Genomic DNA, 26,455 nt, shown 5'->3' with positions numbered 1-26,455 from the left:
AGATAACAATCCACTGACAAGAGTTTCTACTTTATCTCACGCTTTCAGATCTGCCCACTGTACCATGGTGTAGGTCCTTTGGGTTGAATTTAAATGGGCTGTGCACTTTTGTCTTCATAGCTGGCATCTATAGCGGCATGTCAAAACAGTCTGGAGATTATTGCATTTGAGGATCACTCCCTGCACCTAATAATTCCCTTGCCAATAATGCATGAAGTCATATAAATCACAATGCGTCTCCTTATCTGACTCTCCCGAGGTCATTCCTCCCCTTCCTCTTCCTCCCTCTTCTCATCTACTTCTCATCCTGCTCCCCTCATTTCTTCCCCAATATGGCTGTCTGAACATTATCCCTTCATCACCCTTTCATTCCGGTTCTTCCTGCCGCCTGCCTCCTTTTCCTTGACTGTCTAAATAAGTGATGACCGTCTTGCCGTGATTGTTGGTTTGTTTGTTTTCTCTGGTGCGGCAGACAAACTCAGGCTGCAAAAATTAAACATTTCTGCACTGCCGAAGGGCAAGTCTGTGCATGTGTGCACACTGCAGACACGCAAACGCATGCACACACGCGTGAGAACTCCCCGCACGTGCACACACTCACACTCACACACACACACACACACACACACACACACTCAGCCATGCAGCTACACCCCTGAATCCCTGCTGAGCCATCACAAGTCACGGCTCTCTAAATTAAATAACATCAAATTAGATTAAAGTAAATGAAACATCGCTGAGGAGCGGGGGGATGAGAGGATGGAAGGGTTGTACAGGGATAGGGAGAGGAAGGAGGGAAGAGGAGAGGCAGGGAAGAGGAGAGGGAGCTAAGAGTTTATGTAGATTTGAGGTGAGAGAGAGGTCACAGAGGAAAAGGGGCGAGAAGGAAGAGAGAAAAGGGGAAGGTGAAGTTGAGGAGAGAGAGAGAGAGAGATGAGGGATGAGGGATGAGGGGAGAGGGGTTGAGCAGAGACAGCAGAGGAGCTTACGGTAAACAAACACAAGATGAGGAGCCAGAAGGACAGTGTGTGTGTGCGTGCGCGCGTGTGTGTGTGTGTGTGTGTAGTCAATCCTAGTATAAAATAACAGGCTAATCTCCTTTGGTATACCTAATGGATGCAATATAATTTGGATGGTTTTGCCATGGCAATGGCAATGGAGTATTGTTTCATGTGTGGCCACAGTGGATAAGACTCAAGAGGTGGCAATACTCAACTCAGCTGCCACGGTGATTGCCATGGTAACATATTAGCTTTGTGAGTCATATGTTCAGGACTAAAACCAACGCTCATTTCTATGACAACATTATCAATCATTCTACAGCAAATGTACTAGACAGATGACCGTTTATGAGAGCCGTGTGACAGCAAATTCCTATTTTTTTCCATTTAGGTTTTGTATAAAGACCATAACACTGTTGTCTGAGAGGAAGGTCAAGTGGAGATGTCTGAAAAATGCTATAGCCAAGGAATATTTTGCTCCTCCAATAGCAATAGCAACTTTTTTTTTCTTTTCTTTTTGTGAGTGATGCCCTGCCTCACTGTCAGTGAAGTGCCCTATAAAGTCTGTGGCGTAGCAGGTGAATAGAAGCAGCGTGTTTTCTCAGGTAGTAATATCACCCCTGGGAAGGAGCACTAAACTGGAGACGGAGGCAGACGACGGTGGAGGGGATCTTCATTCGGCGGTGGGCAGTAAATCAACTCCTGCTAGAGGCAGAGGGAAACCTAGAGCAGGGAGAGGGATGGAGCCCCGCCTGGCTCGCGCCTTCCCTTCTCTCCCCCCCCCCCTCCTCTCACCTCTCCTTTCACCTCTATCCATCCAACACTCCGATTTCCCCCTTTTCCCTCCCTCTCCACCGCTTTCCCACCTCTTACCCCTTTTCTCTTTCACACATACACCCCTTCCACTAGTCCTCATCTCATTCCAGCCCTCCCGGCTCTCATTTCATTTCTCCACCACCCCCTATTTTCTCGGCTCCCCATTGACCGTCCATATCTCACCTGTCTCCCTCTATTCCTCCCCCCAACAAACGCCCCTCATCCTCTCCCCTCGTCCCCCACGTTGGTTCCAGTCCCCAGAGACGCAGAAAGGAGGCCAGGTCTGTCCCAACATAGGTTCAGGTTTCATTGCCACAGCGATGGCGCTGTCAGCGTGTGGAATTGATGGTTGTGGGGATTCCTACTGGACCGGAGAGCAGCTCTATAGAGCAGTCATCATCTACTGAGAGCTGTGAGACAGAGAGAGGGGGAGAGAGAGAGAGAGACATACACACAGAGGGCTGTAATGGTGTGACATAATTAGTATAATGAGAAATAATGAGTAAAGAGTAGTTCAGCAATATCAGGACAGGTGTGAGCTCTGCAAGCAACATCTCCACACACACAAACACACACAAACACACACACACACACTCAGAGGGGAAGTATAGGGCCAAGCAAAGGACAAGAAACAGCGGCAGGATGTTTGCCCTTGTTTGAACTAGAATACCAGGCAAAGGTCTCCATCTGTTGCCAGCCTAATGCACTGTAATAAACTCACCACTCTATCTGCTGATAATGCCTTCATAGCAACACTTTTATTGCCCTCCATCGCACCAAACAAGACACTCCTCAATTGCCCATGTCTCAAGTCTCAGCACCAATAATCTGTCTGACAGAATCCAGTGACATTGAATAGATGTTGATACAACAGCCTGTGCCCAAGCTGAAAACCGGCATATAGAGCCAAAGTGAAAGTTGAGGCGATGTTTGTCTCAACAGGAAAATGTCAAAATAGTTTCCAGTGCTGTTTTAATTGCTGAACTTTTTGCTCGTTTGGGTTGACGTTGAACTTGGCGACTTCCTGCATGTCACAGTCTGTCAAATGCTTGCTGGGAATAAACAAACATGCATACACCCTCCCCCATGCACGTGCACATGCATGTGCAGCACACACACACACACACTCAAGCACACACACACGACACACACACACACACTCAAGCACACACAGGCTCGAAAAAACACCTACACATGCACCTTTATTACATGTTTATATTTAGCTAAACTACCTATCATAACTTTGTTAAATTAAGAAGCAGCCAAAGCCACATCATCCTTTTCGTCCATGTTTGTTTATCGTTTTCTTCTCCAGGTTTGATTTTCCAACAAAGTAGCATGTGAACGCAACGTTGATTCCTTCCCAGCGGCACGTGAACGCACAAAGAGCAGCGTGCTCAACCTCTACATGCACGAGACCCCCCTGTGCTGCAGTTGGCGATGGAGACTGACACTGGAAGAGACGGGGCATTCAGGGACAAACTCACCTTGATGTGGGACAGCCAATCAGAAGCCAGGATGTCCATCTCATGTGTGACAGCTCTATAAAAAGAACTCCAAGCGTCCTATCTGCGGAAGAGCTGACCAGGAAAAACAACAGGCAGAAGAGCAGGATAGAAGAGATATAATCTCTTTGCTACATCAAGGCACTTCAAACGCACACACGCACGCGCACACACACACTCACACACACACACACACACATCTGTATGCATGCACATACACACAAACATCAAACACAATAGACATAGACCACCACTGACAACCTTTTATTAGGAATTGAAGTAAAGAATTACCTACATGCCAAAGCGTACATTTGTTTTTGTATATTCAATCTTTCTGAAAAAAAAATAAAAATAAACACACTCGAAAACTCTCTGTAGCAGATAGAGACACTGGTATGAGAAAATGGAATGTCCCAATCGATTGCCTGTGAATGTGTGTGCCTGTTTGTGAATGTGTGTGTGTGTGCAAGCGCATGTCTGCATGCATTCATGTGTGTCGGCCCACAGTATTGATTCTGTAACAAGGGGCTCAAAGACTCCTGGGAAGAAAGATTTCAAGCGTACAATTAAGGTCTAGTTTGTGTCGCTCAGTACACGGACTGCCACCCCTCGCTGAGTGTTACCTCTTTTTCTTTTTAATATTCATTTGCTCTTTTCATGTGGGGCAGAGATAGAAGGAATAACATGAAAGACAGCTTGGATGAATGAAGGGGATAGAGAGAGAGAGAGAGAGAGAGAGAGAGAGAGAGAGAGAGCGAGAGCAAGAGTGACAGAAACTGACACAAAGGAAAAGAGAAAGAGACCGAGACAGAGGAAGAGAGAAGACGGGAGAGAAGGCGAGAAAGAACAGAAAGAGGGAGATGCATAGAGAGAGAGAGAGAGAGAGAGAGAGAGAGAAAGAGCATACATCAATCACAAACGCTCTTTTCAGACTTAAATGGGACGAGCATGAGAGAGAGAGACAGAAGAGAGGGCGATATTTTCTACAATTACAGAGTGTCGTTGGTATTGGGAATGGAAATAATGAGGGCTGTGTGTCTAAACTAATTTTTTTCATTTCCTCTTTCTTTGTCTCCTTATTAGTTTCGTCATGAAAGGGAGAGAGCGTGAGCCAGCAATATAATCGAGAGAGAATTGGGAAATGATGAGAGTGCAGTTAGGATTCAATTTGAGTGAATGAGGTGTTTGAAATTTGGTAAATATATAACAAGGCAGAGTAAATGTGTATGTCTTTGTGTGTGTGTGTGTGTGTGTGTGTGTGTGTGTGTGTGTGTGTGTGTGTGTGTGTCTGTGTGTGTGTGTGTGTGTGTGTGCGTGTGTGGGTGTACACGCATGTGTGGGACGTCCGCATGTTTGTTGTGCGTGTGTGTGCTCATGTTTGTCAAATGCGTAATGTGATTCAGGACCACATCGGTAGAAGGAGAAAGCGATCAAGGGCAAACTTAATATGGAGAGGTGCTCCCCATTAACATGACAGCAAACCACAGACTAACAGAAGAGAACCTCCCCTCAACCTCTCTTTCTCTCTCTCTCTCTCTCTCTCACTCTTGTTACCGTTATTCCATTACCCTTGTAAGCAAAGATGTTTGTTTTTTTTATTCTACGTTAACCTTTATGTCAACTGACTGAGCACGCTTGCTCTTTTCCAGCGACAGTCTGCTTCACATTCACCCAGCTCCACACATTCACAATGGGAGCTGCCCAGTACAGCCACAGTCTTCTACTGTTGGCCGCTGCTCCAGTGGAGCTACTGGAGCAGCTGGGGGTTCAGTGCCTTGCTCAAGGGAACCTCGACAGTAGTTGTTGAGGGACAAGACAGCGTTACTCATCCTCTTTCCCCTCCCACATTTTCCCTGCTGGTCTGGGGATTCCTAATCTAACGTAGCCACGGGTCCGACTCAAAAGACAGAGGTCTGGAGAAACTGTCGTCATAAAATGTGGGATAACCAGACCTTTCTGAGCCAAAAGGCAGCATTAACTGGTTGGCTCTGAGTTGGAAATAGGATTCTTGTACAAGCCCCCGGAAACTGCACTTCTGGGGTTTTCCTCTGTGCAGGTAGAACAAGTTTCATCGTTAGCTGAGCTACAGCGCCAGCTACTTTGCAGAGTAAATTCAAGTTAACAGACACACATTTTGGGTAACTTAAATGAGATTAAAAAGGAAATTGGTTGGTGGCTCAACTGTTAGAGCGCGTACAATTAAGGCAAAGTCCTTACTGCAGCAGTACAGGTTTGAATCCAGCCTTTGTTGCATGTCATCCTCCTCTCTTTGCCCTCACTTTGCCATCACACTACTACTACCTATAAATAAAGCCAAAAAAAAACATTAGAAGAAATGGAAGGAAAATTTTGTGGGGGTGATTAGACCCGCTGCACATCATTTAAACCTCGCCTTTGTAAAGTTTGTTTCGCTAGCTAGCTGACTGTAGCAACTTCCTAGTTGTTCCCACTGTGCGACAGTAAACGAGTGAGCACTTGTACCAATTTGAATGTTTTGAAAGATGACAACAGCCCACAGTGTTGCGGCCCTTTTCTGATCAGCTATTATCTTTATATTTCTCCAGACCTCTGTTGTTTGAGCCAGTGCTGTGGCTGTGTGAAATTAGGGGATTACGGTTGCTTCCAGCGTTGCCAACTCTTTTCCAAGGAAAGTAGCTATTGGCTGCTCAAAAAGTCGCCAGAAGTTGCCAGGTGACATCAAACACAGATTTGCATATTAATATACAAGCTACAGTCCCTGCTCTCAGCAGAGAGAGGGGGTTGTGCTGTGTGTGGGAAACGCTGTGATCATCAGACCTCTCTGGATTAGACAACCAAGTAGAGCAAACTGGCATCAGCCGTATCAATTTATTTTGCCAAATACTTTAGGATTCAACACATTAACATTGGTCCCAATGGTCAGAAAAAGTCACCAGATTTGTCGCTTGTTGCTTTTTAGAAATAAACTCGGCAGGAGGTTCTGAAAAGTCACTCAATCTAGTGACAAAGTTGCCAAGTTGGCAACAGTGCTACTCAGATGAAAGCATGTGATAGATATCAGAATATTGAGGGAATGGCATCACAGTCTGTCTTCTCACTTTATTTATACACTTAGCTCTTATTAGGATCTAGCCAGAAACCCAGAGTATTCAAGTGTATTCAAGCTCCCCAAGGAGGGACTGTTGTGTTTCCACTAGGGAGGCCGATGGCTGAGAGAGGTCGTCCTGTAAATGAGAGGTCACAGGTTCAATCCCCGCAGCATGACAATATGTGTGTCCCTCCACAGCCAAGTGTCCTGTCAGAGTGCACTTTAACAAGACACTGAACTCTCATTCTGCATCGCTCTGGAAGACAGCGTCAGCTAAATGCTGTAAATGGAGAGGAAGGAGATGTATCTGGGGGCTGTGATCTGACTAAGCAGGGTGCTTTGTTGTTTTGTTAGCAGTCTTAGAGTATTTAACATACGCAGATAAGCAACAACTGTAGATTCAGACAGAAAGCATTGAACAGCTTGCCACAAAATATTCTCTCTCACTCTCTCTCGCATGTGCAAACACAAAAATCCACAAACACATGAGCTGGGGCACAGCCACACATACAGTACACTCTCTCACACACACACACACACACACACACACACACACACACACACACACACACTGACAGACACACACACACAGACACCAGAGGCGGTGTTCGCTAATTACTGACAGAAGGATTCTCACGGGGTTGAGGAAAACAGAGAGTTGCCCCTCGGCATTCTGGGACCTGTAGTGCCCTCCAGCATCGTGGGACCTGTGGTTCTCCCATTTAATCACAGCCGCTGCCAGCTGGTCACATGATCAAAGAGGAAGTAGGCCATAACAGAGGACCAGGGAAAACTGCTGCGAGAGAGGGGTGTGTGTGTGTGTGTGAGAGAGAAAGAGAGAGAGAGAGAGCGAGAGAGAGAGAGAGAGAAGAAAAAAATAGATTAGTATTAGCATAGTTAGACTTCCAGCACAAGGATAGAGAGAACCTCTTATAAACACCACACACAGGCACACATACACACACACATATATATACACACAAACACACACCACACACACATATATATACACACAAACACACACCACACACACATATATATATACACACAAACACACACCACACACACATATATACACACAAAGATACACACATACACAAACAGAGAGAAGCTGCCAAAACTCAGATGATAAGATGAGCAGCCTGAGGATTTAGGAGGTTGAGCCAACACACACACACACACACACACACACACACACACACACACACACACACACACACACTTTCTCTCTCTCTCTCCCTCTCCCTTGCCAGTTGCAGCCATTTAAATCACTTAAAGATAAGCTGCAATCTGCAATTCATTTTGCCATCTACATTTTGGTTTTATTTGCATGTGTGTTTGAAAAGAGCGACATGGAGATAAGCTTTTTAGATGTTTCTTAACTTCTCGTAACATGAATACCAGTCTATATTTAACTGTCTCTTCTGTAAACAAACATTTCATGGTCTCAATATACGTGGAAAAGCCTGTCACATACGTCAGTCCTCAACAACAACAGGAGACGTCACATGCTGCTCTGTGCCACCTTCTACCACACTGTGCATTTTCTTCTGCTGAATCATCTCCTTCAAATTGTCTTCACTCTTCCCGAAGACATTTTTAAAGACAAACGGATGAGGAGAAGAGTCTTTATTCCTTAAATTCTAACATCAAACACCAAATACATCAAGCACTATCTATCTAGTTACAGACCACAAATATCCCTTTCAACATTTGAATCAAAACAAATGACAAAACCCTGGGGGAAATAAGCTTAATAATCATATCTGAACGTGCATAAACAAAATATTTCTGCCAATTACACCAAGTTAAATTGAAAATCTTTTGTAAAAATGAATTCTTGTGTTTTATTCCTGTCATCTTAGGCATTGCAAGAAATATGGATGAACATGAACAACGTGTGAACATTGGTGAAAACTACCAATACTTATTTTACTTTAGTTCATTTACTTTGGGCTTAATTAAAACTTTCAATTGTGATCAAGAGAAAAGTTCCCTTATTAACAGGGAATTGAAGCCTGACACTGTAGACACAAAGAAAGTTTGATTGAACTTCATCTTCCAAATTAGCTTCATTTTTTGGCACTGATAAAAGTTATGAAAACATTCCCATCCCTCTGTAAAATCACCATCCCTCTGTAAAATCACAGTGTGTACCATGGAGCCACAATCCATTCAGAAATATGTAACTAAAATAATAATCACTAAACACATGATGTTCTGACTATTAAAGAAGCCCTATACCTCTCAGTTTGACAGTATCCTGTCCTATTGATCCGCGTCAAATCGACAGTCACCTCATGCTGTGAGCAAGCAGCATGACAGATAGAAGGAGGACTCAACCTTCACATTCGCTGTCTGTCCACACAAATGAGAATCGATCTACTAATATTTGCTAAATACATGACACACACTGGCCCGTGTACACACACACAGACAGAAGAGATGAAGATATCAAATCTACAGTGAGCTGTAGGCTAATTACCGACATGACCTTGCTGTCGAAGAATGATCTGCAGTTCAAAGATATTGTGAAGTTTTCAGGTAAATCAATCAAAGCGAGACCAGAGAAACAAGTACACCAACCCACCAACCCACACAAACACACACCCACACACACTTGAGATCAATATCTAATTTGACACAACGGCCACCTTCATCAGATCTGCTTAGCAAAGCAATACAGTGTGTGACCTCCAGCTCCATTCACCGGGCTCAGTGGTGACCTTACTGCTCTCAAGCTCCTTCCCATCCCAATCCTTTTGTCATTAATATGCTTGTGTGAGGTTAGCTTTGATGATAAGCTATGATGCTACCAAAAAAAGCAACTTTTAATTCCTGAATTCCCCCCAAAAAGCAATTTAAGAGCAATTTTGAGTGCTTGGGCTGGATTCCTCACAAATGTCCTATCCCGGTGGACAAAAGTAGCAGCGAGGGGAAATAAGGAAATATGTCAACAGAAAGCAATTCTCAACAATTTATCTGACAATTAAAGAGTGTTATCCCAAAAGGAGATATCCACCATTTGGAAAAAAGTGACACTGACTGTTACAAATTCATGGATGCCACACATTTAAAAATGAATTATATTACTTTAGTAGTTAACTTACATTGTACAAAATATTAGGAACATCTGTCTGATATTGAGTTGATATTGGTATTGATATTGAGCCCCTTTTGTACAATTCACATCTCAATTCACAATCCTTCTCCAACTCGCCTGCTTCTGTTTATCTACATCTCCTCCTATGTGATTGGTGTAGATATAATAAGGGAAATCAATAAGGGATAATGGCTTTTGCCTGGATTCACCTCATCAGTCTCGGCTACTTCATGAAAGGAGTGAAAAGTGTCCCTGATATTTTGCACATTCAGTGAATATCTTTGGTTGCCAAAATGATAATACTTCTACAAACTGAATCCCATTTATTTCATTAATATTGGATGAATTGGAAATTGAAACTTTGGGTTATTTATTTATTTGTTTATTTTCTGAAATGGATATATCATGTTTTGGAATAGAACTCTTCAATTATTAGATAAAGCCCCACATGGAATACCTGTATTGCAGCATGATTGGATTTTGTGCGTATGACTGGCTTGATTTGATTTGTGGGATGGATTGCCCGGACTCTTCCATGTGCTGCAGCTGACACCGCCGGTGTGTGAGTCACCGAGCAACTGATCAAGGAGAAAGACATTTTTACTATGCACCGTCTGGAAAATACATGCATGCTTCAAGTGTTTGAAGAAGAAAGTTACGCTTTAATGTGTGTGTGTGTGTGTGTGTGTGTGTGTGTGTACTCACGTGCTCCTGTGTGAGTGTGTATGTGTCTTTGTGTATATGTATGTTTCTGTGTGTGTGTGTGTGTATGTGTGTATGTGCCTGTGTGTATATATATCTGTCTGTGTGTGTGTGTGCAGTGGCACAGCTCTGTTGGCTGTTTCCCTCCTCAGTGCTGCATGGATTTGCATCTCATTGACAAAGTTTATCAGCCAAAGAGGCTGCTCTCTGTGAGTTGCACCAAAAAGCTCTATAACCAGCCATTTGAACCGACATAAAAGTGTCTATCTCCCCTGCTATTCTCACTGCTTGAAGTAAAACGGAAAGGATAAACTACAAAGAATGAAAGTTCTCATTTTGCTGTCTGGTTTGTCCCATCTGAGGTTGGGTTAAAAACATCAGGGACCACATTAACTGGCTATAGATTTGTCTTGACAAAGACCGAAAGCATATGAATGGACACACACACAAACACACACACACATCAATCACACTCACACAACCCCTGTAGATATATAAAACAGTCTGTCTAGATCTGTCACTCGTTCAGTGCAGTCAACTGAGGAAAGATTTTGACAGATTAGAGAAATCCCATTGGACAAGATGACTGATCTGAAGCATTGACCTTGCCAGTCTCAGACCAATGGCGCGCGCACACACACACACACACACACACACACACACACACACAATATCCCACGTGAGCCGGTGCACACACGTCACATATACACACAAACATGCATGTGCCCATGTGAGCACACATACGCAGACACACTCACAGAAACACACACATGTTCCCATGCGAGTGTGTGTGTGTGTATGTCGTATCTCAGGTGAGATGTGAGCGCTGTGGCTCTCTGCTTCAGACTGATAGGACTGGATGGGCACTCAGGTCCAGAGGGGCAGCCATCTTCAGTTCAGTGAGTGTTATCAGTCAGCTACACTTAGAAGGCAAACAATACAAACACAAGTGAAAGACACATTCTGCAAGGCACAGTTTTGCACACAAGCATGCATGTACACCTGCAGGTACACACACACACACACAGACTCACATTTGTAAAAGATAACCCTAAACTCAAGTCCTAACCCTAAACTAATCTTAACTTCAACCCTTAGCCTAATAAAGCTTGGCCAGACCTTTTTCCACAGAAAGATCTGGCAGAACCAATTATCGCATTGGAATAAGGGGGAAAAAAAAAACACTCTTAAACCAATCACACTCATCGCGGGGCAGTGAACAGGGGGAACAGTGCCCTTTCAAATGCAACAAACACAATTTGACAATTGGTGCCCCTGAATTAAAGCCTGACTACACTTTGGCCCTAGAGGAGCTCAGTGGATCTACTAAGACCAATGTTTTTCCAGCCATATGCGGCTCTTGCAGAACGTTGTTAACCCAGTGTCACAGAAGCAAGATTGAAGTGGAGAAGATGGGAGCGCAGGTTAAGCCCATGTCCTGCAAAGTGAGGACATTAGCTAAATGTCCTCACTCTGGAGGATTTTCCTCATCTTTCTATTCTTGGGAGGACATTTGGACAGAAAGACAAGCACACACATTAAGCCCAATGTGAGAGCAAAAGGAATTTCTTTTCTTTTTTTTCAAGTGATATTCAGTTGTTTTTTTGGCCTGAGAATAGTAAGAACAAGGTGAAACTGGGATGCATAGTTTGGGTTTGGTTATCTGGTAAGTGTTTCACATACATCAGTACATTTTGGTAAATCGTAAATAAACAATAGTCATAGTAGGTTGACTGTCACACATTTTAATAATTCTTGTGAATATAATTATTCATAAATCACCTTCAATCACCTTCAATCATCATCAGTGTGTTTAATGCTGAATGAGGATGAGCTTGCCTAAACCTTGCTCTATTGTTCTTTAAACCATGACCCAGGCAGTTAGAGTACAGGAGGCTATGGGATTTCATTCAGCTCATTTCTATTCATCCATTCTCAGGCATTCATTCATTCTTAGCCAAGTTCACCATGGTGATACAAAGCAGGAAAGCAGTTCACTTTCATCTGCAGTGGAGCAGAATAGCCATGAGAGGATCAATATCTCTGATGAAGCAGTACAGTGTGTAGATCCCCAGGTGCCTGTATATAACTTGGCCTGTTCCCAAGATGCAATTCTGCAGCAAAATTGTCCCAATTTTGTAAATACGGTAGATACGGTATACTGTGAAAGAAAATATATTAAAATCCTCTGATTGTGAATATACTGGGTGACGACCCCCACCACCCCGCTTCACCTCCTCCACACACACACACATTCGACACACACATAAAAGGAATGGGGTTTGCATTCTCGTTTTTGCTGGACGAGGACATCAGCATCCAATTATTCCACTCCTGTAAATGCCTCCACAGCAAAACCCCTTCAAAGGTCTATTCTCTCTCTGTCTTTCTTTCTGTCTGTGCAGGACGTGATCCTTTCTGTCTTTGTAGCCCTTCCTCTCCAGTCAATGCAGCCTGGGATGCAATTCACAGTCTCTAAATGTGTCCCCGTCTCTCCTATTGCTCTAATCTGTGTGCCAAATGCCGTGGGACAGATCTCAGCTAAAACAGACGAGAGAAACAGTCTCAGGATTTCCAGAGCTAAAGAGTCAGTGAACCCCTCTCCAGGCAGAATGAACTCCTTCTCCGTCACCTGATATTCCTGTGGCTGAAAGGACATCAAACTGTGATGAGTCCCACAGAGAGAGACACCCACCTCCCGCCTCTTATCTTCGTCGCTTTCGCTTAGTTCTTAGAAAATCCTTTTTCGTGTGTAATCGTAATCTCATCCAAGTGGAGCCATCGCGGACGTCGAGACAATTTATGCAGCAAAAGGCCCTTTCCTTTCCTTAACATGTTTTTGTAAAAATGAAAGATTCTTTTTTTATTGTGGACCATTCAGTCCACATGTTTCAGTACTCTCCTCACTACTCGTTTCCACACATTACAGTGAAAACACACACGAAAAAAAGTGGTAAGGCCATGCATGATGTACAGGAAATGAGACAGTGTCGATAGGTATTTTGGGAAACTCCTACCAGCAGGATTTTTTTCATAATGCTATTTTTTTTGCCTCTTATAGTGGTTCTGTGCTAGGTCTTGCATGGCACTAACACTGCCAGGGTAGGGGTTTGATTCACAATGGGTTTTCACATGTAAATGTATGTAACCATGGTAGGGGAGAACACACCCATACAAGCACAAATATTATGTTGACAGTTGTGTTATACTTTTGAAAATAAGAGAAATTATCACTATGTTATGTTGAGTATGTACAGCTATGTTAAGTAAACAGTTATTTTGCTAGAATGTGATTCTCAGAGGAGACACAATTGTCTGTCCCTGTATGCCGGTAAGGCCCTATACTAGTGAAAGGACAGAAAAGGACAAACATAAATATTTTAAGTTGTGGAGCATTTTACCCCTGTATGGCTCAATTTACCCCGTTCCTCTGCTCAACCCTGGGGTAAGTTGTAGCAAAAGAACAGTTTTTTGTATGTCATACTGCTGTTGACAAAACAGAGATTTTGTCTAATTTGCCAACCCAAATCCCTTCTTAGGGCAATATCGCTCATGTACATTGCATCATAAGTAGTAACTCAGTGTATGCCACAATTAACAGCATAGTTTGATCACATACGATCACAGTAAATGGACAGCAGTGTAGTCCACTCAACCACCTCATGTAAAGTTACTACATGAGCTTCTAAGCTCAGTGGTAACAAACAGAATCTTTAGACTTTATTTTAATGGATCTTCTATTTACTTATATATTTTACTGCAGGGCAGTGGGCAGGGATACAGTGCCACCTATTCATTGAACATTCATTATCTTTCTTACATTGGGAAGAGAAGGAAGCCACTGAAAGTGTTGTGGTTACTGTCATTATCAAAGACAGAATGGCCTGATGGGAGACGCATATGGATTTCATCTCCTGCCAGCAGTTCCAAGGCAAGTGCATTAGTGAAATACTCCATACCAGTGTGTTCATTGTACTCCACAGTATACATTATCGCGTGATTATTCTTGTATAGAAATAAACCTGCATATCCAAGATTGTAACCGCACACAGTGAACTGGATGTAGTAGACCCCTTTTACCGGTGCTGTGAAGAAACCTGTAAAAGAGAAGAGAGAGAGAGAGAGAGAGAGAGAGAGAGGGGGGGGGGGGGGGGGGGGGAGATCAAAACTGGTTTATTTAGATTTAGATTTATTTAGATTTAGATTGATGTTTCCAGCTCATGTAGCATATTTACCTGTAGCTGGATTGTAAGCATTGCCAATGTTGGTGAAGACCTTGCTGTACTTCAGTGTGACTTCAGTGTTAAAGGGTCCTACGTGTCCTGAATTAGTCAAAGCTGTGTAGAACGCCACCTTTGGTCTCTCTGTGAACACAGAAAAGTAAACATGCATCACTGAATTTCACCTACAGTAAATATACCATGTCAAATGTGTGTGTATCTAAGCTACAGTTACTACCTGCATTTTCTTTCTCCAGTTGTTCGATCTTGGACTTGCTAATCAGAAGTTCACTCTCACTGCTACTCAGTCTGGCCTGCATACCTGGAATTAATGCAAGGGCATTGAATTACAGTGCAGTGCCATATCAAACCATGTGCTTAACATGCCCATCTACTTACAGATAAACATAAACATACACAAATATTAAAATATCGCTAAAAATGATGGCATACAAAAAATAAAGCCATTAAATCCATTAAACTATTAAATAAATAATTAAATAATAACCTGCATTCTGTTTTTCCAGGTTGCTTGTCTTGCTCTCACTGCTACTCAGTCTGGTTTCCAGGGATATCAGTTCTGTGGCTTGGACTGGAAAATAGAAAAATGAAATGTGATGTTTAAAAAAAAAATTTGTTTTAAATCGCAGTGAGCCCTATTCTTTTTTTCATTAGTTTCGCCTTAAATTATCCTATCCATTTTACATTTTAAGGATTTATCTAGCACTCTTATCCAGAATTTACAATGAGTGCAATGATGTCATGTTTTAAAGTTAAAGTTCCTAGAAGGCCAACACAACAAACAACCAATGGTGAAGATAGCTGATCTGTACCAGAATTCTCTCTCTGCAGCTGCTCCATGTGGTATTTGGTGTCGATCAGCTGGCTCTCGCTGCTCTCCACTCTGGCCTCCATGTTCCTCAGCTCCACCCTCTGCTCCACCACCATGTCTCTCAGGGCCTTCACCTCCGCCCAGATGTCAGGGGTGGCGATGCTTTGCTTGGTCGATTCCTCAGCTACGTCTCTCTGACTCTTCTTCTGAAACTCGCTGCCCCTGACCTCCCCCACCTGGCCACCGCCTCCACCCTCCTCCTGAGCCCCTGACCCGCACACAGCGAGCAGCAACAGCAGCAGACCGAGTGCACCCCGCATCGTGACATTAAACGCCTTCAGAAAGGTTCACTTGTAGGCTCAGCCTGTCTCGTTATATAGTCCTCCCACTTCACTTCAGCTGGCCAGATGCAAGGGAAAAGTGACAAGTGTTTATGTTTGGCAGTTTGAATAAAATCCAAGGCCTGAGATGATTAGATAGGATCCCAGTACTGATGGGAAAATGCAAGCTGCCGCAGGTTGGTAAAATACTTCTTTTGTATGCCAGCCAATCTCATGTAGCCCCGTCTCACAGCTGAGCACACACAGTACCTATGTGCATGAACCAACACACACACAAAGACACACTCAAATCCTCATGGTAAGGCCTTTTAATGGGATTGAAGCTTATCTGATTCCATTAACCTCAGTTAATTGATTAATGAAAACTTTCTATTTTCTTCTTCACTCCCCCTTACCGCTTATCTCCCTCTGCATGATATGTAAGCATAAATAGATATGAATATTAAAAGTGTCCTCTCTTATGAAGTGTTTATTGTAGTTTTCCATGTCCTTTTGTTACTTGTTGGTTACAAATTACCTTTGCAACCAGTGTGGCACAGACTTAAGTTGAGCTGTAGTCTCTTGTGCCCTCTGGTGGGAGCTACATCATTCAACCTCAACTTCTCCAGATTTCAGATCATATTCAGCGACTAAGGTCAGGGCTAGGTCACATGATCATAACGTTGCTTTTGCTGGTGTCCCTAGTGAGGGTTTAGTTTAATTAAACTGCCGATTTAAAATGGCATGAAAAAGCAATGTATATGGTCTGACTTTAGAGTCAAACTGGTCTCATATCAGATGTTGTACAGTACATTATAAATCTCAACCCATACAATTGTACAAGTGTCTGAAATAGACTGAAAGACACCACCAAAACTAACAAAATGATTATAGGCCCATTTTAATGAGCACTGCAACAAAACAAAAAATCTGTTTCGTTACATTAATATGTCTAAAATTATTGTGTAATACTTGCCAAGCTACAATTAGTAATAATGTCTGTTTTTTTGGGGGGGGGGTTTCGCAGCAGCAGGTTTAATTTAATGCACAACCAGCAAATGCAAAGCTCTTCAGAGAGAATCCACCATGGTAATCTACAAACTCTGGTATCTTAGAAAGGCCAGCCAGGAGAAAACTGTATGAGAGCCAAAACTAAGAGAATTATAAAAATGAGAATGTTAAATGATCTGGTCAATGTGTTTTGTGCACAAAGTCCTGAGTCCTTACTGAGCTCTTCCCTGCTGTGGCGTCCTTTGATGGTAATGCCTGCCTCTCCTGCCTTTTCCTCCTAGTTGGCATCAACACATGGCAATCATCCTGTCCTCGTCCTTACACAACCAAATTTGAAAGATATGCCACCCAATTCTCTGGAGGAGCCTTGGTTCCGGCTGACTGCATTTATAGGACTCTGGTTTTCACAATGTGTCTTTGTGTCTGATTGAACGGGCAGCAATGCTACAGTGGATCTGGGCTCTAAGAAATCCACAAAAATACAAAAAAATACAAAAAACAGCTGCTTCTCCTTCTGAAACCGGATGTTTATTAAGACGATTATGCATTTGATTGACACTTGATGAGGAAGATGATTATATTAATGATGATGAGGAGGAAGCAAGAATGATTCTATCATTAACAGTGAGACAACTTCCAACGTCTGACCACAGATCAGACTGAGCAGTTGAAATAAAACGTGTACATGTGAATTTGTAACATTTTTGCCATTCCATATTACACCTGATCTACTATGGCACAAAAACATGTTTCTGATGTGAAATACACATTTTTTTCAATACTGGACTTGATTTGGCTGGGAAATCCCACTGAATTCCAAGTCTCTTTAACTAGAGATTCCTGTACATTAGTAAATTTCAGGAAAATGTATGTCTGTATGTGATGCACAAGTGTGTGACAGATGGTGTTATTTAAGGCACATGTGTAAACATGAAAAGAAATGCCAACTGAAACACTAAACTGATAAGTAATTTTGATAAGGACATCTGGCCAACAAACCCCCATTCACACAAGGCCAAGGTTAGACTTGCCACTCATTTATAACCAGATCTCAACTAAAATTACGATTTCAATTAAACTTACAGAGCCGTGATGGCATTATTGACCCCAATTATTTATCAGTGTTCAGTTCATAATCAAGTCAATCTAATATCTAGGCCGGTCCAAAACAAAACAAACATGCAGGATACCTGGCTTTAGTCTTGGCATCTAGCCTCTCCCTTTTTGAAGATGCAACAAGGGATGTGGTGGAGTAAACCTAAACTCAGTTCACCCACCTTTTATTCGTGAAATGTAGTGTACCCACTGTCTTAGTGTCTCTTAATCTGAATAGTGCACATCACTGTAAGTAGTATCAAACTGATCTAAGTTAAATACAAATATTGTCTATTCAAAAATGTAAAACATTAATGGTTACTATTCTGAATGGCTATCACAAAAGCAACACATCCTGTGTAGAAAACATCTGTCTTGGGAAAATAATGAGAGATTCCACCTGCCCTGATTATCTCCAATACTAACCCTGAGAGGTACATGAGCAGAGAAAAAAAAAAAGAAAACTCTCTGTCAAAGCCATCAATCTGCTCCTCTGAAACTCAGTCGGGGTGTGATACTTATCCCACACTTACATTTCAACAGCTTTCTAAGGCACAAAAGCACAATAACACCAAATACAACCTCAGTAACGCAAATTATATTGGTAAAAAATAGAGTTTAAGGCACAAGTCTACAGTACACATTAGAAAAACTTGAAATGGCAGAGCTGGAGCTTGTAATTATATACCGCATCTCTATCAACCGTTCTGATGAGGCACTAGAAATGATGAAGGCGCTATTCTCAAGAAAGGCAATCCAAGTACCAAGTTACAGTAACAGCAAGCAAATAAAAACAAAGATCAAAACAAAGATCAAACACTGAATATAACGACATTTTCCATGGAGTGTCACACCTAGACAGGGTCCCTGCACACTTTTGCTTGTCAAATTCTGACTTTTCCATGACTTGTAAAAAAAAAAAAAAAAAATACTTTTATGACAGATTTGTTAGTGTCTCACAAAGGGCCAATTTTCATGTGTTATACATGTTAGATTTCTTCACTCCGTAGTTGATTTGAGTGTCCCAGCCTACCGACAACAATAGCTTGGGACTTGTATAGTCAGAAATGTGTTTTTTTTTTTTTTATTCCTTTCAATGTTGTTATATATGGAAGGAGCCAAATTTGACTTAACACATTAATTAAGACAATCTGCCAATTTCATGACTATTCCATGACTGTAGGAACCCTGCCTAGAGTTGGTTTGTGCCAAATTTTAGACACACTCCCTGTCCCAGAGAGAACAGACAACCTCCCAAGGCTAAAGGCTGTTAAGGCATCAATCTATATCTTGTCACATCTAACCAGCTCACAGCTGAATATCCCTTAAAACAACAAAAAAAACAACACTGCCGTCAAATCAAAATTCATCCACACATCCATTTGCAGCACCATGTCCTCGATCAGTGTTAGATGCAAGGCAAACATAATGTGTTCATAACATATACTGTATAAAAAACTGTGGAGGAACCTGTAGTGTAGCAGGCGGTACAACCTAGCAAGACAGCCTGTGCTGGCAGCCAAGCATGGCGATTGTTTGTGTTGTGGAGGATGGATAAAAAGTCTTTCCAAAGCGCACAATCCCGAGTGTGTGTGTGTGTGTCTGAGAGAGTGTGTGTGTTAGTTTCTGCCAGGTAAAAAATAAACCAAGCATATAGGGATGTCTTATAAAGCAAAAAGCCACAACAGGCAGTGTCCCTCGTCCTTATCTTGTGGGAGTAGGATCAGACTTCTTCAAAGAAGGCCATCTGAGACATGTACGCCGAGTTTCGCTGCAAAGAGAAGATAATAAAGTATGAGCAGTTTCAAAGTGGGAAGCACAGGTGGTTGAGGTGCAGGTGTATTGTGAGGAGATGTGTATTCCTGGTATGGTTTGAAACTCAACTGAATGGGAAACAGCATAGAAAAGTATGCGGGGTTGCAGCAAAATCATATAAAAAAATATCATATATCATATCAATCAATATTTTCTGCTCTGTATCTAAGATGCACTTTATTGATCCCCTAGGTGAAATTTGGGACATCTACATTTTGACTATGTAGATTTTACAACAGTACATTTAAAAAAAGAACACATTTTGTGAGAAAGAATTGCTGAGAAACACAATATATTTTTTGTTTGTTTTTTATCTTTTATTTTTTTATATAAATTAAAATTTTTTGGTATAAATTGTTTCATGTTTTAGTAACCTACATCATGTGATGTTTTAGTCACCTACATCATGTGATTGTGATAGACCTGTTGTGCCAGTTGTGGACACCTATAATTAACCCCACCTGTGTCTATTGATTGTGAAATTGCCAATACACACGCTGAAGAAGGGCGTCTTGCCCAAAATGTCCGTGTGGCAAATAAAAAGTCAATTTGGAGTGCTGTCCCAGTTTCTTTTTCATTATCTACTACTTTAAGGATCCAGCATCCAGCTGTTATGGTATTATCGTGAGTTGAGCGCGTTGTATCTTATTTTTTAAGAATAATAATCAAAACTATGAAATAACACAAATGGAATTATGCAGTGACCAAAAAAGTGTTAAACAAATCAAAACTATCTTATATTTTATATTCTTTAAAGTTGCCTTGATGGAAAGGCAAAGGCTTTGGAAAGAAATGCATACATAGGCATCAACTTCACTGTTTATATTTGTCTAAAAAACACATTTCAAGCATTTAGCATAAGCCTTTAGATCAAAATGGCTTTAAGATAATGAAAAACATAGTATATTCAATCAGGTGTGTCCTAACCTTTAACTGGTAATGTAGATTAACTCTTATTACGCTAGGGGAGGCTACATGGATAGACATGAGGAGCAATTTAACACCATTATACGGTTAGTATATAGGAATGTGGGCAAAATGAGAAATTAATACCAGACACCAGCCAAATGTTGGTAAATTTATCAGCTACTTTGGCAGGTAACCAATCATCATTTGAAGGTCCTATTCCATCTTAAAAAAAAATAGTTGGCTGGCAAAATAGGGAAAGTGACTATTGGGATGAATCGACCACTGCCTGAAGAGCAAAAATGTTTGTTTCCTGTTCCTGTCCAGCTGTACTTACGTTGCTGTGAGGTATGTAGTGGGGCTCCGGGACGTATCCCCTCGCCTCACTGCGGAGGGTGTAGAGGCTGGCCTGCTGCTGCTGCTCCTCCAGCTTCAGAGACTCAATCTCCGACTTCAGCTCCTTCAACTGGTCTTGCAGGTGCTTACTCTTCTCCATGTACTCCAGTCTAGAACAGGGGAGAGGGAGGGGGCAGAGGGGTATACAGGGAAGTATTAGTATTAATATATTACTGGAAATATAAACAAACAGAGCCACATCTTCACGCTGTCGTTTCAAAGTGTCGTCAAAGAGGATTAAACTCTGGCTTACCTCTCTCTCTCGATCTCCATCGACAGCCTTTTCATGTCAGAGTCCTTGAAGTCGAGGCGCGTCGATGCTGATTCGTAGCCGAGGTCGCCTGCCTCCGGAGGAGCAGGGGGGGTGGAGTAGGCTGCTATCAGCTGGAAAATCACACAAACGTATGTCAAGTCAGCAGAGATACATACATGACGACATGCACACATCCACCCACAGTTACACACTCACACAGAGTCAAGAGTCAAAAGTGATATGTGGCTCAACTTCATGTGTGTATAATCAGCAAAGCAAACTTCCTTGGCTTGGTGTGGTTTTAGTGATTTGCGAGAGGTTGTGTTGCTACTTATTGATAGGCCGTTATTGTCCTCATTTGGTAAAACTGTTCCAAAATTGGTGGTTGGTGGTACATGTATACATTTGTACAATTTCTAGCTCACCAAGAATTACCACATCACCTTTTCCACATTTCCCAACATAATACTCTTACACCGTATATATACTGTATCTGAGAGTAGAATTTTCCCTTACAGGTAAACAGGCAACTAATGGCCTTGGTTGCTGAAATGATAACTAACAAACTGAATCTATATTTTAGAGATACTGAATGATGATCTTCCTGCTACCACCTCCCTCCACACACACACACACACACACACACACACAAAAAGGATGAAAACGTTTCAGCCGTTTCCACACACTGCTGCATTACACTACAGAAATCCGCCAAACACAAGGAAGCACCGTCATTCACAAAAACAAAAGCGACAACACAAAGAGCACACAACAAGCGGTATCATCATCACCACCACAGGACGTCACTGGTGCGTACTGGGTACGTGGTTTTGGTGATCTCCAGCAGCTTCTGTTTGGCTCTCCGCTCGGCGTCCTTCGCCTCGGTCAGGTCCTGCTTCAGGTGATCTGCCTCCTTCGACCTGGAACCAGAAGTTAGGTCTGTCTGAGGCCGAGGGAACACAGTAGTAGTGCTATAACTACTGATGAAAGGGAGTATTATTAACAGAATATGTGCTTTTGCAGCTATTTGTGATACTCTATCCTACGAAGGGAGGTGAAAGCATAGGGGGACAAACAGAACGGCACCCCTAGAGCTTGCAGGGGTTCGGTGTCTTGATCAAGAGCGCTTCAGGAGGGCAGACACTTGTTGTCATGGGACAGTCTCCCTAATCACTACACCGCCCTTCTGCCCTAAAAGTAATGTGTGCAGCGCCTACTGTTGCCTATTGTAGAAGATCTCATTTATCACACTTGTCCATTAGGATTCAAGAGTTTGCAGAGTACTTTGTGATTGTTTATTACAATGTAAAACCAAATAAAACCTAAACCAAACTGCAATAGAGTAAGAATTTCACATCTGAGTCACTATAAGAGAGAGAATACACCTTAATAGTATATATAAATGGGTTTTCTACTGCTACCACTACTACTACAGCGGTAAAACAACCTCCTCCACTCCTGGGTTTCACAGAAGCATCTTCACACCAACATCACGCCTGTTATTAAAATAGTAGCGTTAGGTGGTATACAATATTTTAAAGCTGTACTAGCTAAGATTTTTATGTAAAAATACACCTGTCTCAGCCTAAATCACAAAGTGGAGCTGCAACAGAGAAGAGCATCTCATCCCCCCTAATTAAGATGCCATAGATTCGGCCTATTTATAAATTCTCCCTCTCTGCGCACAGGAAATGATGAATCAAAACTTTGGAGCAAAACACAAAACTGTCTCCTAAACAGCAGATGGATGAACCTCTTCACCACCAGCCACTAAGAAGAAGAAACTTGGGTATGTGGGTTTGGAACCACACAAACGTTTTTCCAATACTGTCGTTAATGGTACTTCACTGTTTTTGTGTGAAGTTCTTGGGCGGTACTTTGGAGCTGCATAATGTCTATTGGAAAAACCCAATACCATCATCAAAAATAAGAGAAACATCATGATATTGTTTGGAGCATTAATTAACTGAAACCGAAACCCAGCCAAGAGGATTCCTGACCTCCTCTCAGACTGCTCCACCAGTTTGACGGCCAGCTGCTCTGCCTCCCTCATCTTCTGCTCCATCAGCCTTTTCTCCTCCTTGGTCTTCATGGCGGTGACCTCTAACCTCTGCCTCTCCTGCTCAGCCTCCGCTGCCTTGTGGGCCAGCAGCTTGGCCTCCTCCTCAGCAATCTGGGCCTTCTCCGCCAGCAGGTCTGCTGTCTCCTCAGATCGCAGCTGGGCAAAACACATTGTAGCGTTTACAAAAATCACTTTTTACAAAATAACATAAGAAAATCTGAAGATAAGAAGATCTCTCTTTGACATCTCTCTACAAAAGTCTGCAAAGTTGCAAACTCTCTAAAAGTCCTCTAAATGTCAGCATGAAAACGCCCACAGACTTGCTGGTTTTTGACAAGGGACAGCTCTAAGATGAGATGAGATGAGAGTCCACCCCAAAGTCTCGACGTCCGCAAGTCCACGAAGATTGGGATTCAGCAATTATCTCAAGAGAAAGTTCAGCCCTCACCAGTGCCTCGTTGGCCAGCCGTGCCTCGTCCTGCAGCTGGAAAAGTCTTCGCTCCATCTCCTCTTTCGCTCTTTCTGCTTCCTCCCTCATCTGTTTCTCCCGTGCCAGGATTTGACGCTCCACCTAGAGACGGAAAGCCAGCACACCCAATCATAGTTTTAATCCAATCAACACTGACGAAATTACCACAATCAATAAACCAACCGGTAAACAAGACTATATTCATTTCATGTAGTTTCTATATGTATGCATACATCCTATCTAATTTGTTATTCTTAACACCCCAGAGGCACTGAATGAGAGCTGACCTTCTTGCGGGCCTTCTCCTCTTTAGCTTGCGCCTTCATCTGCTGCACCTCAATAGAGTCCACCTTCCTCCTCCTCATGAATAAGTCATGGTTACCGATGCACAACTGCAGGATCTAGGAGACACGGGCAATACAAGCCAGTGAATTTCATATTTCCTGTAGCATCGAGCAGAGTGTAGAATCAAGTTTACACAGATGAACAGGTGACCAACCAGTTTGTTGACTCGCAGTTGGGATGAGTAGAATTTGAAAACATCTTTCTTCTTGTCCAGAGGTTTTATCGTGAACTGCAACATGAAAACAGTTATAAATTTCAGTTCTTTTGCACTATTGACACAATGACATTGACACATAAATGTCATAAAATGTCAGGTAAATGCCTAATGCCGCATTCACATCATGTCGGATGTACCATAAGGGGTGCCGAGTGGGAAAAACTTCTCACGTCAGCCTCCTAGTGGTAATTACAAGTAGCATATGTGGGATTTTTTTTGTAGCTCTGATATCTCCCACCTGCCTTTACAAATTGTGGAAGTGTGCCAACACAGGCGTCAAACATTGCAGCAAATCCCCTGATGTCGGCAGTCCAAGGTAATAAAAATCCAAATTATCAGTTATATTCACAGTAATAACCATCCACTCTACCTATGAAAAGCTTGTGTCTGCTGCAGCTCATTTATAGTTGATTTTAAATTCATAAATAAAAATTTCTTTGGATGCAGGCATTCCAACGAGTTAAACAGGTGAACGTTTCCAAGGTGTACCAACTAGATATCATCCCATTACTTTGCTTCTTCCAATATGATAATAAAAAAATAAAAATGTAGAATGTAAACTGTCTCTGGAGTTCAGAGTCCATTGCCAGTATTTACCTCCTTCTCACTGTAAGAGATGTTGCGGATGCCGCTCCAGGGGAAGGACTTGTTCGGGTTGAGTTTGCTGTTGGGGCTGTAGATGTGAAGACCCTGAGCATCCACTCCAAGTAACAAGTCCGTGTCCCTCTTATTTTGCTGCCAACGTGATTGAACAAAACAGAGATAGAAAAAAAAGATATGATTGCAAACGCTTGACGTTGCATTTTTCATAATACCATCTGAAGCTTAACTAAAATTAGTAAATATCAAGGCACATTATATATTCACTCACAGTAATGGCAAAGTAGCTGACCCCATACATCTCAAGGTCCTGGGCAATCTTCAGGTAATCCATCTCAGCCTCGTCCCTGTGTGGAGGGGGTGAATAATATAGAAGAAGAGGCATATCAAACACACACACACACACACACACACACACACACACAGGGTTATACATTTCTATAAAGCTACACCAAGCGAAAAGGTGAGACATTCATCAGACTTAAACTGCTGGATCTAGGATTACACCTTATGTGCCAGTGTTAATTTCCACTGCTGCCCTCCAAGAGCCATAACAACCATGCTGTAACTATCAGTCTGGGTCAGTCCTACCTGGCGATGCCTCTGTGCTCAGCATACCAAGCTGTGATCTTCTCCTCCCACATGTCAGCTGTCATTTGATACTGCATCAGCACCTGGGATACACACACAGGATCAGGGGAAAAAGAGTATCATGCACACACACACACACACGTATAATACAACATTATATACAGTCTCTGAAAATAATTTACATCAAACAAACAAAACAAAATACCGCAGTTCCATTATACTTACTCTTTTTGGCAAGAGCTCATCTTGGGCCAAGAACCCGGGCTTGTGAAAGTTTGGGTCATAGTCCCCATACTATGAATGAGATTGAGGGTGGGAAAGAGAACAAAAGAAGGGAGGGGGGGCAACATTGCACGTAAGCAAAAAACATAGACAAAGCATAAATTAATGGATAAAATGTTATGAGATGTAAGCAGGACAAGCACCTTCTTGATATCTCATACTGCAAGTGCTGCAAGAGTCAAAATAACAGTGGAACAGGGAACAGGGAACTTTAACTTTGCAAGACTTTCTTACCTTGGCTTGAACAGCGTATGATGCAAGCAGAACAGAGGCTTCAGGGGAACAGAATATCTCTTCATCTAATATCTGCTTTTTCACCTATAAAAGAGTTTTAAACCAGTTGTTAAACCAAAGTGTTCAATTCAGTTCTCCAATCAACTAAATTTGGCCTAGAGATAAAAGTAAATTCTGCGCACACAAGGCCAAGGGCTCATTTCCCGGGAGGAGTCGGGACAGATAAGCCGGCATTCATATGGGTGGTAATGATATCAGCCAGCTCACCTGAAGGAAGAAGAGGTGCTGAGTAATTTCCTGGACCAATTCTTCTTCTACTTTCTCTGGGAAGAATTTAGCCAGGAAATGAAATGTTATGGGAGAGTCCTTCGGAACCTCCTGGTCCAAAACCTTAGTGAACAAATAAACAACAGTAGGAGACAAGTACACATTAATATGTGTTTAGTAGACAAGATTCTCTCTACAGCCAGGAAGTCTGGACACTGTAATGTTCCAATCAATATCTGTGCAGTTAGTTACTGTTGGCAATACACTAATTCATGTTAACAATAACACAACTCCTAGCGGCTGCCACATTTTAAAAGCAGTGAAATCTGCAATTCATTCCTTTAAT

At 42.3% G+C, this 26,455-nt stretch overlaps 2 protein-coding genes across 2 annotated transcripts; both read right to left on the bottom strand.

Annotated features, from left to right (window-relative positions):
* Window positions 1-14,010: 14,010 nt before the first annotated feature.
* On the bottom strand, window positions 14,011-15,566 carry LOC139659107 (complement C1q-like protein 2). Its single transcript, XM_071537329.1, has 4 exons — window positions 15,248-15,566; window positions 14,923-15,006; window positions 14,430-14,558; window positions 14,011-14,291 (listed from the first exon to the last, which is right to left on the bottom strand). Exons 1-4 carry the CDS (start codon window positions 15,564-15,566, stop codon window positions 14,011-14,013), a joined length of 813 nt encoding a protein of 270 aa, XP_071393430.1.
* A 2,341-nt stretch (window positions 15,567-17,907) lies between these two features.
* Window positions 17,908-26,229, bottom strand: LOC139659106 (merlin-like). Its single transcript, XM_071537328.1, has 14 exons — window positions 26,110-26,229; window positions 25,843-25,926; window positions 25,552-25,620; window positions 25,327-25,409; window positions 25,007-25,082; window positions 24,733-24,870; window positions 24,073-24,147; window positions 23,861-23,974; window positions 23,553-23,675; window positions 23,043-23,260; window positions 21,850-21,962; window positions 21,043-21,163; window positions 20,731-20,899; window positions 17,908-19,443 (listed from the first exon to the last, which is right to left on the bottom strand). The coding sequence occupies exons 4-14, from the start codon at window positions 25,401-25,403 to the stop codon at window positions 19,396-19,398; spliced, it is 1,272 nt and encodes a 423-aa protein (XP_071393429.1). The 5' UTR covers window positions 25,404-25,409; window positions 25,552-25,620; window positions 25,843-25,926; window positions 26,110-26,229; the 3' UTR covers window positions 17,908-19,395.
* Between the last annotated feature and the right edge of the window lie 226 nt (window positions 26,230-26,455).

This window comes from Centroberyx affinis, unplaced genomic scaffold (genome assembly GCF_046629955.1).
Source record: "Centroberyx affinis isolate AG114_WGS23_722 - 3 ecotype Tasmania unplaced genomic scaffold, CSIRO-AGI_Caff_v1 ptg003018l_1, whole genome shotgun sequence".
Lineage (NCBI taxonomy): Eukaryota > Metazoa > Chordata > Actinopteri > Beryciformes > Berycidae > Centroberyx > Centroberyx affinis.
This window is presented reverse-complemented; position numbering and strand designations above follow the sequence as displayed.